Below are 16869 nucleotides of genomic sequence, written 5' to 3'. Positions count from 1 at the left end.
CTGTCAAATAAGCCACAGCACTGTTATATTTTTTTAAGTAGTCTTGAACATGTCCCATTTTTGAATAATTTTTTGGTTAACATTACCTCTCAGCCTGTTTGTCATTTGAGCCAATTCAGCAAATTCTACCAATTTGTTCAGCCATTCTGTTTTAGAAGGAACCCTCTCACCCTTCCAGTTTTGCGCATTTAGAATTCTCGCCGCTGCAGTTGCGTACAGAAAGATTTCTTTTACTTTTGTTGGTCCTTCTCTGCCTACAATCCCAAGTAAGAACGCTTCAGGTTTTCCCCCGGAAATACTGTTCTTACAATTTTTTTAGTTCATCATATACAATATGTATTCCAAAACTCTTTAATTTTTGGGCAGATCCACCACATATGAATCAGGTTTCCTTTAGATAACCCACACCACCAACATTTATTCAGATATTTTTTATACATCTTAGATAAGTACCATCTAAACTGCATCTTCATGAGGTTTTCCTTGATGGTATAAGAAGCTGTAAATTTCATATTTACTTTCCAAAGATTCTCCCAGTCACTCATCTGGAAAGGAAAACCAAAATCCTGGGCCCATTTAATTATTACTATCTTTACCTTCAAGGAGGAGTTCGTATATTCTAGAGAGCAGCTTAGTTTTGATATCTAACAAATTACTTTCCAGTTTTGAGGGTTCTGTAGCAAAGCCTTTTAAAAAATCTTGTCTAAAAGTCTCATTAAGTTGATGGTATTGAAGCCACCCTGCAAGATGTTCCTTAATATCGTTGTAGTTCTTCAACTGTAGTCAGTTTCACATTTGTATTAAAAAAAACTATAAATGATTCAGCATTGGGGATGCCAGTGATTTGCATTGTTTTCAGTAAATTCCCTGCTGCCCAAGTACCAGGATTTGCTGGTGTTTTTAGGTAGCAGCATCTGTGTACGGTATTTGAATCAATTCGGGAAATACAAGCTGCAAACTGGGAAGCGTGAATCAAACTGCTTTGTTACAATCAAGCAGTATGTAAATATTATGCAATAAATAAAAGTAAAGTAAATCCCTGAGTGCACATCGGTGCCTGATCTATGGAATAATTACCATAGATTCGTGGAGCGGTAGAGTTGGAAGGGAACCCAATGGTCATCTAGCCCCACCCCCTGCAATGCAGGATCCCAAAGTTTAAAGCCAGCACCTATCTTGCACCACAAAGCTTCAGGTCAAACTCTGTGTTGTGGCAATGTAGCAGGGGCCCAAAGGACCCCAATTAAGGTGATAATGTAAATCCCTATAAATCCTGGAATATGCTTATAATAGTGAATTACGGGAGCTTGTTACTTTAAGAAACTGATGATTTAGCAAGATGCCGTTCTTTTACCAGAACAGAAGGTCAGCTAACACGCAAATCACAAAGATATAATTCATAAGCTAGAACACAAATTGTTACATGGTACACGTAACACAGGTTCCCAACACGCATATTATCTCACAATGTAACGTATTATTGAGAATCAAAGGCCTAGTTAGCAATCCTTGGCCTAGTTAGCAATGCTTATTGCGCATGCGTATTAGATTAGGTAATGACATACGTATTAAATATGAAATGAGATAATGATGAATATTAAAATATTAAATGATGTAATGCTTTATGTGATTGGTTAAATCAAAATCCTTTGTCTGAATTGTTATAAATTCCTGCCCGACGCAAGCCCGGCGGGGTTGCAGTTTTGCGAAAAGATTCGACTGTAACTTTATTGCTTTGCAATAAACAAAATGGACTCCTAACTCCTCTTGTCTCTCAGTTTTATTGGCTAACTCAGAAGATAAGCCATTTTTTGGCTTACAACAGCACCATACTGAGCAGAAGAGTTGCATCTTGGTGGTTAAGGACCTGCTTTGCATTCGAATTTTTGAAGCAGACCTTGGATGGCCACCTGCCATGGATGCTTCAGCTGAGATTCCTGCATTGCAGGGGGTTGGACTAGATGTCCTTCGAGGTCCCTTCCACTGCTACAGTTCTAGGATTCCAGGCAGGGCTAGCAGCAGAGACTCCCTGGCCGAAATAATGGAGAGCTGCTGCTACTGCCAGTCAGTGCAGGCAATATTGGTATAGGCTGTATAAAAAACTTCATTTTGCCCCCCCCCATTACTGTTCATTAATTTTTCAAAATAAACAACAAATAAAAATCAATAGCAATAACAAAACAAAACAAAACAGATTGACTTCCCTCTATTCCCTTCCTTGGTTTCATTATCAATATACTGCATGTCCATTGTTCAGTTTGAACCTTATTTAAATTACTTATCCATTCATAGCCAAATTACAAGTAATTTAAAAACCCTGCTAATGTAAAAATAGCTTCATCTTGGGCTGGGCCTAGAAGCCTAGGGCTTGTGTGCAAAATTGGCCCCCGCCGCTATATTATTGTTAATATAATGTAATATAATCCATATTTCCTGCCGGACGAGAAGGCCCGGCGCCTGAGGCCTCCCGCGGTTGCCATAGCGACGGGACGGGCCTAGTCAGGCGCGCGAGGCCTGCGCGGAGCCGCGGCTTTTCCCAAGCTGAGGGGCGGAGCTGCGAGACGTGGCAGCGGAAGCAGGAGGGTGCCCGGGAGGGAGGGAGAGAGGGGCCATGGCCGGGGCCTGGGGTGGCTTCTCCGAGCAGGAGCTCCGGCGGCTCCAGGGGCAGCGCCGAGGTAAGCAAGGCCCGCCGCGGGAGAGGGGCGGCCGGGGAGGCGGGCTGCGGGAAGCCGGAGCCGGTTTGTTTCGCAGGCAGCCCAGCTGAGCTCGTGGCAGCAGCTGCACGGGGCGCGGGGTCTCCCTTAGGGTTCATAGAAACAGAGAATGGTCGGGTTGGAAGGTACCCCGAGGGTCATCTAGTCCAACCCCCTGCAAGGCAGGAATCTTTTGCCCAACGTGGGACTTGAACCCACGACCCTAAGATCGAGAGTCCCATGCTGTACCGGCGGAGCTATTCCAGACCAGATTTTTTGGGGGGGAGGGGGTAATCGCCCACCCAGTTTCCTACCCTCCTCATAATCTCAAGGTTGTGGGTTCTAGCTGCGCGTTGGGCAAAAGATTCCTGTGCTACAGGGGGTTGGACTAGATGACCCTGGGGTCCCTTTCCAACAATTCTGTGATTCATTACAACTGATTGCAGCCTAACAGGATGACCCCTCACAACAGGGGCACATACACTGAATTTGTCAATTTGTCTGTGCTTGGCTACCCAGGGCTCAAATGCATGGCCATTCACAGACTGTGCATTTGAAGAGGAAGAAGTGGAGTTGCCTTGTGCCCAGTCAGATCCCTGGAACAGCCATTGGCTCCTTATTGCAGCTCCCTGGGTGACCTTGGAGTCGATCAGCATCTCCTGGCCTAACCTACCTCACAGGGTTGTTGTGAGGATGAAATGGGGAGGGGGGAGAAGCACAGGCACCACCTTGAGATCCTTGGAAGAAAAAGGTGGTATTTAAATAACTAAAAATAAAAATTACACAGACCAGCAATCAGGGCCGAATTTAGGGCGAAGGATAAATTTGATAAAATAATAATAATAATATTTGTGTGGGGTGGGGGTGAGGGGAGTCGCACCCAGGCCCGGATTTAGGTTTGATGAGGCCCTAAGCTCCTGAAGGTAATGGGGCCTTTTATATGTCGAGCTGTCCTTTGTCAACAACAAATTGTTGCTGCCTTTTTGTGTTGAATATATGCTATATGGTAATTTATGGACCTAATACAGTGGTACCTCGGTTTATGAACACAATTGGTTCCAGAAGTCTGTTCATAAACCGAAGCGTTCATAAACTGAAGCGAACTTTCCCATTGAAAGTAATGGAAAGTGAATTAATCTGTTCCAGACGGTCCGTGGCGTACTTAAACTGAAGCGTTCATAAACTGAAGCGAACTTTCCCATTGAAAGTAATGGAAAGTGGATTAATCCGTTCCAGACGGGTCCGCGGAGTACTCAACCTGAAGCGTACTTAACCCAAAGCATGGGCGTAATTGGTTCCAGAAGTCTGTTCATAAACAAGCGTTCATAAACTGAAGCAAACTTTCCCATTGAAAGTAATGGAAAGTGGATTAATCCATTCCAGATGGGTCCGCGGTGTTCGTAAACCAAAAATTCGTAAACCGAGGTGTTCATAAACCGAGGTTCCACTGTAGGTATCTAAAGCCCTTTGCCACTGTTGCTGTATGTAGGTTTTATTTTATTTGCTTCTCATATTTTGGAAATGTACGTCCAGTTTCCCCCCCTTTAAATTTTGTGGGGCCCCCCAAGAGAACGGAGCCCTAAGCTATAGCTTATTTAGCTTATACAAATGCCAGGGATTGACCCCAGGGGGCCTTCTGCATGCAAGGCAGATGTGGCGCCACAGAGCTGTGGGCCCCTCCCCTAAACATAAAGTTAAGATTCCAGCCCTCCTGGTTCTGATTAACGGGCTGGTTGAAATAAGTGTGCAGGAAGCTGCCTTATACCGAGTCAGACCGGCGGTCCCTTTAGCTCAGTATGGGCTGCACTGTTTGGCAGGGGCTTGGCAGGTCTTTCACGCAGGGGACGTTCCCAGCCCCTACATGGAGATGCCAGGGGTTGAATCTGTGATCTTCCGGATGCAACGCAAGGACTCCACCACTGAATAACCAAACAACATACAGGATCACCTGCAGTAGAGTAAACCATGCCACCTAAACTGCATTAAAAATAATTTTAGATTATTATTGCTATATTATTATCGTTACTCACTCTTGAGTTCCAGAAGCCTGAGGTCTGTTCTAAAACGAAAAAATTCCTTCAGTAGCACCTTAAAGACCAACTAAGTTTTTATTTTGGTATGAGCTTTCGTGTGCATGCACACTTCGTCAGATACACTGAAATAGGAGTCCCCAGGCACTTATGTGGAGAAGGGGTGGGGAGGGGGTATCACTCAGAAGGGTGGTGGAAGTGGGTGATTGACTGACTGATAGCTGTTGATGACTGAAAACAACTGCAAATGGTTTTGCATGAAAAAGCAAGGGTTGAGATGGCTGAAGACCGCTTTATCATGTATAATGAGATAAAAATCCTATGTCTCTGTTCAAACCAGGTCCCTCCATGGCTTGGTGATAAGTTGTAATTCAGCAACTTCTCTTTCCAGTCTATTTCTGAAATTCTTTTGTAGTAAGACAGCTACTTTGAGATCTTGTATAGAATGTCCTGGAAGACTGAAGTGTTCTCCTACTGGTTTCTCTGTCTTATGGTTCCTGATGTCAGATTTATGTCCATTTATCCTTTGGCGTAGGGTTTGGCCTGTTTGTCCAATATAGAGAGCTGAAGGGCACTGTTGGCATTTGATGGCATACACAATGTTAGAAGATGAGCAATTAAATAGTCCTGAGATGGTATGTTGGATGTTGTTGGGGCCAGTAATGGTGTTGTCCGGGTGTATGTGGCAGCAAAGTTGGCATCTGGGTTTATTGCAGGCTCTGGTACCAGTGTCCATGTTAAGTCTGGTGGTTTCATTATTGTGGGTGAGGAGTTGTTTAAGATTGGGTGGTTGTCTGTAGGCAATGAAAGGTCTTCCTTTCATTGCCTACATTGCCTACAGACAGCCACCCAAAGCTCATACCAAAATAAAAACTTAGTTGGTCTTTAAGGTGCTACTGAATGAATTTTTTTATTTTACTTCGACCCAGACCAACACGGCTACCTACCTGTAACCTGTTCTAAAACGGTTCTGGATTAAAGTTTTGCAGTCAATTCTTTTTTTGGGGTGGTGGTGGTGGTGAAACTAATTCATTTCTTTATTTTGTATCTTACCCTGCCCCGTGCATTGGAACTCCACAGATGTGAAAGCCTAATTTTTGTTTCTTTGGGCCATTTAGACCCGCCTCTTGGACCGCAGCATCGGACGGCTCCTGTAAGCAAACACCGCCAACATCTGCAGCGCAAAAAGCCGGTTGAGCAGATATGTGGAGAAGCAGAGCTTCCCGACGGAGCAGCCTTGTCGTTGCCCCTGGAGCAGAGGCTTTCTGCGCCCAAACAGAAAAGCTCCTCCTCTCCCCAGACGCCTCTCCCACCTCCCCAGTCTCCGACAGCGGGAGAGCAGCAAGATGCCCAAAAGCAACTGGTTCAACCTGGAGTCGATAAAACATGCAACGGTGACCCCTCTACAGTGCCAAGTCATAAACTGGAGAAAAAGAAAATGGAATTGTTAGTAAGTCTGTAATGAAACTCTTAAGAGTTTTATCATCCCAAACGATCTAATTGCAGAGGGGGAATTCAACGTCGTACAATGTCAGGGCAAGCGTTTTGGTTTGTCAGGAAGAATGATCGCCCCCTCTCCCCACCTGCTGTTTTGGGGTTCTCCTGACACTCCACCCCTGAGCCAATTTCAGGGACATAGGGATAAAGCCCTGATGCATAAACATAAGCCCTTGTGTAGGGCTTCCACTGATGGGACTTGTAAGGGGGAGGGCTTATAGAGAACCCCCCCCTTCATCAGAAGCAGCCTGTCTCCCAGCAGTCAGGAGAGCGAAGGGTCTGATGGAGGGAGTCAGGAAACGGAGAGGGAGTGCCAGGGCTCTGGCAACATCCAAGAGCCCCTGCTCCATAGGCAGGAAGAGAGGGAGGCGGAAAGAGAGGACAGGAATCAGTCAGACAGAAGACCCATCCCCCCGACGCCGGAATTGAGGAGGAGGAGGAAAGGGAGGCGCTTCTCAGTTCCGAGGCTTTTATGTTGGTCCAGAACACGGTGGGGGGCAGTGCAGGAATCTGACTCGAGCGGGTAGACATGGATTCAGCAGTTCGTTACACTGTAAATAATGTGCACCAATAAAAATGTCCGAAAGACAAGCATGTGGAAGGTCGTTACTCAAGAGTAGTCAATACAACCCTGACAGGACTCATTAACTGAATTCCACCCAGAGTTGTACTGCATAGTAAATCGGAAGATACATGAAAAATTGCAGTTGTTTTTAGGGTAATAAATATTGAGATCCTTTTCTACCCTTTCTTCAACTTGATGTGCTTTTATGTAATATAGGGCCAAATTTGACCTGCTCTTCAGTCTTCCTAAGGTCATGTGCATAGTTTTAGAGACCTTTGCTTTGGTGCAAGCAAAATAGCTAGCTGTGCGTCCTTAGTTACAAGGGAATTTTCCTCTTATGCAGAGAGCTCTGCACATTGCTTGTCAGTGCAATTGTACGAAATAGTTTCCAGGCTCTTGATCTTCCGGGAACAATTTCCACAGTGGTGGCCTTCCTGCCATGAAGCCCCTACACATTTTAGAGGATCCCGGGACATGTTGGAAAGTGCACACCCATTTCATGTTAGGCACTAGTCATACTTTATGGACGTCCTTGACCTGCATGAAGTTGAGCCGAGGCAGCACTCAAAACTTCTCTGTAGCTGCTCATTGCAAGGGAAGAGTTAGAGAGCGTTCAAACGAGCTGTAGTTTATTATCATTATTTATTAAATTTATATACCACCCTTCATCCAATGGGTGGTTTAAACAGTTTAAAAGGCACCGATACACAAAGGGTAGAAAACATTTTAAGCTGCCTTATAACAAGACAGACCTAGCTCAATATTGTTTGCAGAGGTGACTAACCTCTAGACCTCTAGATGTTGCTGGACTAGCTTCCATCATCCCTGACGAATGGCAATGGTTGCTGGGTCTGATGGGAGTTGTGGTCCTCCAGAAGTAGGTGGACTCCCAAGTTAGCAATCTCTGATCTTTAGTGACTGATAGTGTCTCTTTGCCAGTCTTACCTGTAAATGCCTGAGATTGGACCTGGGCCCTTATTTATGCAAAGATTGTGCTTTACTGCTAAGCAATGATTCTTCCCTTCTGTGAGTCAGTCAGGAATAAAGTTTTCAAGGATATCCGTCCTCAAAGGATCAGTTTGTTGCAGGAGTTTCTGGTTTCTAGAACATATTTAGGGGGCTCCTGTAGAGAGGAGAGGGGAAGGAAGTCCCTTTATGCAGAAATCTTTATGCTGGTGGGGGACCATAATGTAACACTGCTTTGGCTACAACCTCAGATTCTGAAACCAGGCTTGGCGTTAAAGCGACTAGTGTGAATTATTCAGATATTCAAATATTTTTGAAGTAATTGCAGAATGCATCGTTGACCGGGCTAGTTTTGTGGGAGAGGGAGAAAGAAGACAATTCCTTGTTAATTCTGTTGCTTTGTCAATGTTCAGGCCAGAGAAGTCTCGGTGGGAGATCCTACAACAGGAGCAGAAGCTTATGGAAGAAAAGAACAAGCGCAAGAAAGCTCTCCTGGCTAAAGCAATAGCAGAAAGGTGGGAAGAATCTTTAGGTGCAATATTTGAGCAGGCCAAAGGAACACAATACCTATTTCCCCCAAAGTGTGTTGCTATATCTTAACAAACCCCCGGCCTGCCTTGCTTTCTCAGCATTAGCACAAAGTGTTTTTCCTCTGAATATCAAAAAGAAATCCCACCAGTTACAGTTTGGAAGGGGCAAACAGGATTGAAAAGTGTTTGCTGTTCTTCTCCTTTTAACTTAGACTTCATTCCACTGGGTTCTGTTGAACAAAATGGGATGGAAGTTCATGAGAAAGTTTGGAATCGTGTTGTAATAAGGAACTTGTAAGATGCCAGTCACCCATAATAATAATAATAATAATAATAATAATAATAATAATAATAATAATAATAATAATATATTTATACCCTGCCCATCTGGCTGGGTTTCCCCAGCCACTCTGGGCGGCTTCCAACAGAAGAATAAAATACACTAATTTCTTAAAGATTAAAAGTTTCCCTAAACAGCTTCCCATCTCCTACTATCCTTCTGAGAAATACCCTACCCCACCCTCTCACTATATATAAGGGTCTGGGCTCTGGTGACTTCTGTTTCAGAGTATCTGAAGAAGTGTGATGCACACAAAAGCTTATACCCAGAACAAACTTGGTTGGTCTCTAAGGTGCTACTGGACCTTATATTTTATAAGATGCTGTTATTCATGTGAGAAGGGAGGGCTGGTGACCAGCATTACAGGTCCAGGTTGAGCTTCCTGGCTTTGTAAAAGAGCTCTTGAACAAATTCTCTGTAGAAGTTGAATGAAAAAACAGTTTGCTTATACTAGTATAAGCTGGTTATACTAGAAGTCAAAGTTTCCAGGGGGATTGGTAGCTTTGCAGGGGGTATAAAACCTGCCGAACCATAGATGATTTTAAACACAACCTGCACATCTTGAAACCTTTCTCCATAACGCAGGGTCAGTCTCATCCTTTCATTAAAATAAAGATAATTTTTTTTTCTGGAATCCTGGTTCGTTCTTTGTTTGGAAAACCCAGGCTTTCCCCCCTACTGTATAAATGAAGAAAAAACACAGCTCTAACATTCCTGAGACGTTTTAACAAGTCTTTCTTACTGAAATACATGGTAACTTACAACGGCACGTTGCCAACAAACATGGTCTCTTTCTTCCCCAGATCCAAAAGAACTCAGGCTGAAACAGTGAAGTTAAAGCGGATTCAAACCCAGCTCCAAGCTCTGGATGACATGGTATCTGCTGATATTGGGATCCTGAGAAACAGGATTGACCAGGCAAGCCTGGACTATTCATGCGCTCGGTAAGGACTAAGCACAGAATAAGAATAAGAGATTGACCCGTGAGGAAAGTATTTGCTTTCTTCTACAGCAGTGGCGGCAAATACATGGCCTGGGTTTTGGGCTGTCCTCCAAAAGAGATTTTTTAAAGTTCCATTATTATATGGACACTTGTCTGTTTAGCTGGACTTACCCTCTTTCTCTGTTTCCACTCCCCCAATCTGCTCTTCATTTCCCTGGAGCAGGTTTTTTTTTTTTGGGGGGGGGAGACAATGGGAGAGGAGAGGAAGTCTCATAGAATCATAAAGTTGGAAGAGACCACAAGGGCCATCCAGTCCAACCCCCTGCCAAGCAGGAAACACCACCAAAGCATTCCTGACAGATGGTTGTCAAGCCTCTGCTTAAAGACCTCCAAAGGAGGAGACTCCACCCCACTCCTTGGCAGCAAGTTCCACTGTCGAACAGCTCTTACTGTCAGGAAATTCTTCCTAATGTTTAATGTGCAAATGGAAGTCCTTGTGCTTTATTGTGTACAATCTATATTAAAATAATTGATTAAAGTGGATTTAAAATTCTGTAAAATAGCTGATGGGAAACAGCTTGGGAAGGAAGCCTCGAGAACGGCAGCTCTCACCACACCCACATTTGCATGAGGGTTGACTATGGGTCATCGTGGCTTTTGGCTTGAGAAAGGTGGGCCACCATGGGGTCCTTTCTTACAAGGATCGTTGGAGGAATAGTGATAATAGGAGGAATAGTGATAATAGCTTGGACTACTGTAATGCGCTCTACGTGGGGCTACCCTTGAAGGTGACCCGGAAACTGCAATTAATCTAGAATGCGGCAGCTAGACTGGTGACTGGGAGTGGCCGCCAAGACCACATAACACCGGTCCTGAAAGACCTACATTGGCTCCCAGTACGTTTCCGAGCACAATTCAAAGTGTTGGTGCTGACCTTTAAAGCCCTAAACGGCCTCGGTCCAGTATACCTGAAGGAGCGTCTCCTCCCCCATCGTTCTGCCCGGACACTGAGATCTAGCGCCGAGGGCCTTCTGGCGGTTCCCTCGCTACGAGAAGCCAAGTTACAGGGAACCAGGCAGAGGGCCTTCTCGGTAGTGGCGCCCGCCCTGTGGAATGCCCTCCCACCAGAGGTCAAAGAGAAAAACAATTACCAGACCTTTAGAAGGCATCTCAAGGCAGCCCTGTTTAGGGAAGCTTTTAATGTTTGATGGATTTCTGTATTTTAATATTGTGTTGGAAGCCGCCCAGAGTGGCTGGGGGAACCTGGCCAGATGGGTGGGGTATAAATAATAAATTATTATTATTATTATTATTATTATTATTATTATTATTATTATAGTGATAATGGTCATACCTGTTTGCATTTCAAAGCTTTTTCTTAGCTGGTCCCGCATGTAGTGCTTCAAATCTTCAATTCCAGTCTTAACTTATACCAGTTATGAAGCTTGATTATGATGTCTCTGCTTCCAGTTTTTATCCCATTTCCTTCAGTCTGTTGAGTAATTTTGTTGTGCAGATCAAGTAGTCTTGGTCTGAGTAGTTTTGTCGGGCGGCCAAGATAGCAAAGGGTCTGGAAGCCCAGCCTTGTGAGGAACGGTCAGGGGAGCTGGGGATGTTTAGTCTGGAGAAGAAGAAGGATGAGAGGTGACATGATAGCCATCTTCAGATATCTCAGGGGCTGTCACATGGAAGATGGAGCAAGCTTGTTTTCTGCTGCTCCAGATGGCAGGACCCAAACCTCTGGATTCAAATTACAAGAAAGAGGATTCTGACTAAACATTAGGAACAACTTTCTGATGGTTAAGAGCTATTTGATAGTGGAATGAACTACTTTGATGATGATGATGATGATGATAATAATAATAATAATAATAATATTTTATTTATATCCCTCCCTCCCCAGCCAAAGCCGGGCTCAGAGTGGCTAACATCATACAAGTAAGACAATGCATAAAAACAAGTGATCAATAAATTAAGATACATCCCACAATTAATTCAAACAAATTAAAATTAAAACTGGACAAGTGGCAATCTTCAGGTTAAAACTGAAGGCTGTTACCAACTGTTTCCGCTGATATTATAAGCACCTGTGAGCGGGCCGGGAACCTCCTTCGTGCTTGTTCTTATACAAGGAGAAAATGAGTCAGACTCAACCCTGACCCAAGGTCTGGCAGAACAGCTCCATCTTTCAGGCCCTGCGGAAAGATGTCAAATCCTGCAAGGCCCTAGTCTCTTGTGAGAAAGCGTTCTACCAGGCCGGGGCCATGGCCGAAAAGGCCCTGGCTCTGGTCAAGGCCAGTCTGATCTCTCTGGGGCCCGGAATCTTTAGGATGTTATTTGCAGACTGTAAGGTCCTCTGTGGGGCATACCAGATAGATGGTAGACCAGGCATCCCCAAACTGCGGCCCTCCAGATGTTTTGGCCTACAACTCCGATGATCCCTAGCTAACAGGACCAGTGGTCAGGGATGATGGGAATTGTACTCCAAAACATCTGGAGGGCCGAAGTTTGGGGATGTCTGTGGGAGACTCTCCTTTTCAGGTTTTTAAACAGGGTTTGGATGGCCATCTGTCAGGGATTTTTTAAGCTTTGATTCCTGCATTGCAGGGGGTTGGGCTAGATGACCGTTGGGGATCCCTTCCAACTGTACGATTCTGTCTTCCTGTCCGTAGAGCAGACAAAACTTCCCGGCTGCTTTTTTTTCCTCCTCAGGAAGCGTTACGACAAGGCAGAAGCAGAGTATGTGTCCGCGAAGCTGGACCTCCAGAAGAAAACGGAAGTCAAAGAGCAGCTCACGGAGCACTTGTGCACCATCATCCAGCAAAACGAGCTTCGCAAGGCCAATAAATTAGGGGAATTAATGCAGCAGCTGGACGTGGAGGCGGACGATGAGAATCTGGAACTCGAGATAGAGGTGGAGCGGATGCTGCAGCAGCAGGAAGCGGAAGCGGCGAGGCAGAGGGCTGAGTCCCAGAAGCCTGCTCTGGTTGGCGAGGAAAATGCAGCTTCCCCGGCTGCCGATAAAGGACCTGAGAGTGAAGGCCCCACAGATTCAGAAACATTAGCAGAGCAGCCCACCACTTCCCATTCGAATGGCGAAGGCCAAGCGGTAAACTCTGCTTCAGGGGAAACGACGGCTCAGGGTGGTACATGAACACTGAACCTAACCAGCTGACCTCTGGCTGGCGCCGTTATCCTATTTACCCATAGGGTTTAGAGGCTTCTGCTCCATGGTGCTACAAGAGCCCTCTGAAATCTGGCTTTTGACGGCAGCACTATCTCCATTCGTCTCCTGGATCGCCAATATACTTGTGTGAGCCCTATCATCTTCTCTCTGCCCACCTTCCCCGACTTGCTTTCATTGAGCAGACTGCATGTGGTCCATGGCAATTGCCTTGATATCGGGGATGGAGAATGTCAGGCCCTCCAAGCCTTTCTTCCTGGCCTTCAGAACTCCTTCCAGACCGCCTTCCTCGCTGGCTCTCCTTTGCACCCTGAATGTTTTTGCCTGGCTGGACTGTGTCTTTGAACTCTGACCATGCCAATGTGTGGAGAAGCTAGCCTGCCGTATGGAGGTCAAGCTTACATTCGCTACTCTGCCCTCCACTGCCCGCAGAAAATTAGCCGGGTCTGTCAGCCTCCAGCTGAAAAAGGCTCCCCGCCCCCTGCTTTATATTTTAAAAATGCAAGCCAGTATGAGATAGGTGCTGTCTAAAACACACTCTAGTATATTGGCAGTCCTGTCCCGATAGGTGGTTTTCTTCTTCCCATTACTGAGCTACAGAGGCTGTTGGAGAGTTGATTGCATGCCAGAGCCACACAGTCCATTAGTGGAAGACGTTTGAAAGAAGCCCAGCTGCAAAATAAGATACATTCATTTCATTCCAAGAAGGGATTAGATTGGCAGAAACACATGCACACACTTTGCCATCCTCAAAGATCCTTATTGAGCCTCCTTGTCCCAAAGTCCACACCCCTTAGGACTTAACAAAACCTTGTGTGTGCCACACTCATGGCATTTGTAACCCAGGCTAGCTAGTCACTCCACAAAATCGGGGACCTTAGTGCTGGCTTCTTTGTGTGTGTCAGGGGTCCCAAACTAAGGCCCGGGGGCCGGATGCGGCCCAATCGCCTTCTAAATCCGGCCCACGGACGGTCCGGGAATCAGCATGTTTTTACATGAGTAGAATGTGTCCTTTTATTTAAAATGCATCTCTGGGTTATTTGTGGGGCATAGGAATTCGTTCTTTTTTTCCTTTCAAAATACAGTCCGGCCCTTCACAAGGTCTGAGGGACAGTGGACCGGCCCCCTGCTGAAAAGGTTTGCTGACCCCTGGTGTGTGTTCATGCCCCCGTGCTAATGTCTGAAATTTCAACCTCCTTGGCAGAAGTGGGCAACACTTTTTCATATATTGCTGCTTGGTCACTCGGTGATCCCTTCATTCCGCACCCCCCCCCCTTCGGTAGCAAGCAAGTGCCCCCATTCAGCCAAAACAGGGCCAATGTGAAACAAGGAAGAGTTACCACTGTGCTTGGGGGGAACCCCAAAGTTTGCCAAATTACAAAAATAAAACATTTCTTGAATACCCAAAGGGGCCAACTTGCCATAAAGCTTCCCAGTGAGGTGGAATGTCATTAATAAATATTTCTTATTCATGTAGCAAAACATATTTTCACATTTTATTCCTATTTTATAAAGTTGCAAAAAGGTGCATTACTACAGATTGACAAAACACTGTTAATTCATACTGCTAGTAAACAGTAGGCAAATAGTTTTTTTAGCAAACACAACCTGATTTTTGCAAGAAAAAGAAAAGAAAAGAAGTATAATCACTGTTAAAAGAACAAAATATAAGTAACATATAAGTATGTTTTCTGCTGCTCCAGAGAAGCGGACACGGAGCAATGGATTCAAACTTCAAGAAAGAAGATTCCACCTAAACATTAGGAAGAACTTCCTGACAGTAAGAGCTGTTCGGCAGTGGAATTTGCTACCAAGGAGTGTGGTGGAGTCTCCTTCTTTGGAGGTCTTTAAGCAGAGGCTTGACAGCCATATGTCAAGAATGCTTTGATGGTGTTTCCTGCTTGGCAGGGGGTTGGACTGGCAGGGGGTTGGACTGGATGGCCCTTGTGGTCTCTTCCAACTCTATGATTCTATGATTCTAAGGCCTCAATGTAAGCACTGGGCAAATATTACTTATCAAACAACAGCAATAAATGTTCCATATGAGATGCTTCATTTCACTTTTTATTTCGGCAACAAAGAGCAAGAAGGTCTGAGGCTGGGATGCAGGGAGAAGCTGCCCTTCACATATAAGAGGCGGCTGTGGAAAGAGATTCCCTTGGCGCTAGGCACCCTGCTGTCCAACTGTCTTCTCTGTGCAAAGGGTCATAAAAATGTTTTTCATATACTGTTTATCATGAAAAAGTGTTTATGGGACATATAAAGTAAATCACTGTTTGCCATTCCCTCCTCTCCTCTTCTCTGTGCAAAGGGTCATAAAAATGTTTTTCATATACTGTTTATCATGAAAAAGTGTTTATGGGACATATAAAGTAAATCACTGTTTGCCATTCCCTCCTCTCCCGCCATTCCATCAGGCTGCCTCAGTGGCACAGACATGAAAGACCAGCTCCATCAGGTGCCTCTTTCCCCTGCGCTATCTCTGTGCCAGGTGGCCATGATCCAAGTCACTATTTAAGAATCGGTGCTTGAGCTTGTTCCCCCCCCCTTTCCCTCCCTGTCCCCGTTCCCTGATGTGTCTTTTTAAATAAAATTGTTAAGTCTGTGGGCAGGGATTGTCTTTTTTTAATGACTGTACACTCTGGAAGCCCTTTCGGCTAAAGAGCAAGGTATATAGAAGCAATCAATCAATCAATCAATCAATCAATAAACAAGCACTCCAATTGCTGATTTGGACCATTGGTTCCCGTTCTCATCTCTGTGTCTTGCAGTTTGACTGCCTGGTGGGAAAGAAATGGTGTTGACTTGAGTGAATTTAATGGACCTTGAACAAAAAATGTATTAATTTCCTTTTTTTGAGGGGGTGTTCATGCCTGTTTTTAGCATGACTCAAAAGTGCTCAATGTACGGTAGAAGTACATACCGTCTAAATCAGTTTACTGCGTCCTGTATGGCAGGGGTGGCCAACTCCCAAGAGACTGCGATCTACTCGCAGTTAAAAACTGGCAGTGATATACCCCCTTTTTTGGTTAAAGTTGTTGAGCTTTTTTTTTAGGATGGAAAGCCCTGTTTTTTTGGGATCCGGGTAAAAGTTGTAGAGCTTTTTGTAGGGGAACAAAGCTTGTTGAACTTCTTTGGGGTGAGCCAGCAGTCTACCAGTGATCTACCACAGACATCCAGTGATCTACCAGTAGATCACGATCTACCTGTTGGACATGCCTGCTGTATGGGATCTGTATGGAGCAGCTGCATTACCGGTATTCCCTTAGATTAGATGAAGAATGGAAGGTGGTGGACTCTCCTTCCTTGAAGGTTTTTAAACAGGAGGTTGGATGGCCATCTGTAAGGGTTTATTCAGCTGCAATTCCTGCATTGCAGCGGGTGGGACTTTTTGACCCTTGGGGGGGGGTTGTTCCTTCCCAACTCTACAATGATTGTATGAAGAGCTGTAGGAATCTCAATAATCAAGGATGCAAATAAAATCCCCCCCAATTGATTTAAGGAAATAATAACCCTGAAACACATGCATCTATATTATTGTTATTATATTTATTTAAACTCCGCTTTCCCCCCCTGACAAGGACTCAAAGCAGCTTAAGAATAAAATAAGAGCATCTAAGAGCATAGAAGAAAAAAGCCTTATAATTAAGAAAGCAATTAAACATTAATACATGTATTCATACATGATGCACATATATACACACACTGTGTAATCATTTTATTTGTATGCTGCCTTTCCATAGTTAAAACAATGCTCAAGGCGGCTTACAACATGACAAGATTTACATAATTACCAACATAACAAAAGTCATAAACAATAAATAAAACACACCTAAAGGTACACAACCAAATGGAAAACAATTTCCACATAAGTCATAAAATCTAAAAATACAACATTGATATCAATAACAATTGAAAGTGACATAGATAAAAATAAATTTTAATAAGGAGCCCTCTCTGTCGAGCAGAAGCAGCAGTCCTTTCGGTGTATGTATATTTGAAACACAGATATTTGTAATAAAAGCGCCAAGGCACCAGCAACAGCGCACCAGTACAGCTGAATAACCAGCCATGGCGACTCCTGGCTGCAGATCCTACTTCCGCCCGGCCAGGAAGTCCCG

At 44.7% G+C, this 16869-nt stretch overlaps 2 protein-coding genes across 2 annotated transcripts in view; both read left to right on the top strand.

Moving 5' to 3' along the window:
- STX17 (syntaxin 17) overlaps positions 1-16869 on the top strand; it is a 257051-nt gene that overhangs the window by 182864 nt on the left and 57318 nt on the right. The window lies entirely within an intron of this gene.
- Positions 2502-15484, top strand: GORAB (golgin, RAB6 interacting). Its single transcript, XM_035126235.3, has 5 exons — positions 2502-2675; positions 5842-6169; positions 8165-8266; positions 9425-9565; positions 12277-15484. Exons 1-5 carry the CDS (start codon positions 2612-2614, stop codon positions 12716-12718), a joined length of 1077 nt encoding a protein of 358 aa, XP_034982126.1. The 5' UTR covers positions 2502-2611; the 3' UTR covers positions 12719-15484.

The sequence above is a fragment of the Zootoca vivipara genome, chromosome 8 (assembly GCF_965207765.1).
Source record: "Zootoca vivipara chromosome 8, rZooViv2.hap1.1, whole genome shotgun sequence".
Classification (NCBI taxonomy): Eukaryota; Metazoa; Chordata; class Lepidosauria; order Squamata; family Lacertidae; genus Zootoca; species Zootoca vivipara.
Note: the sequence above shows the minus strand (reverse complement) of the source record. Positions and strands in the feature narration are given on the sequence as shown.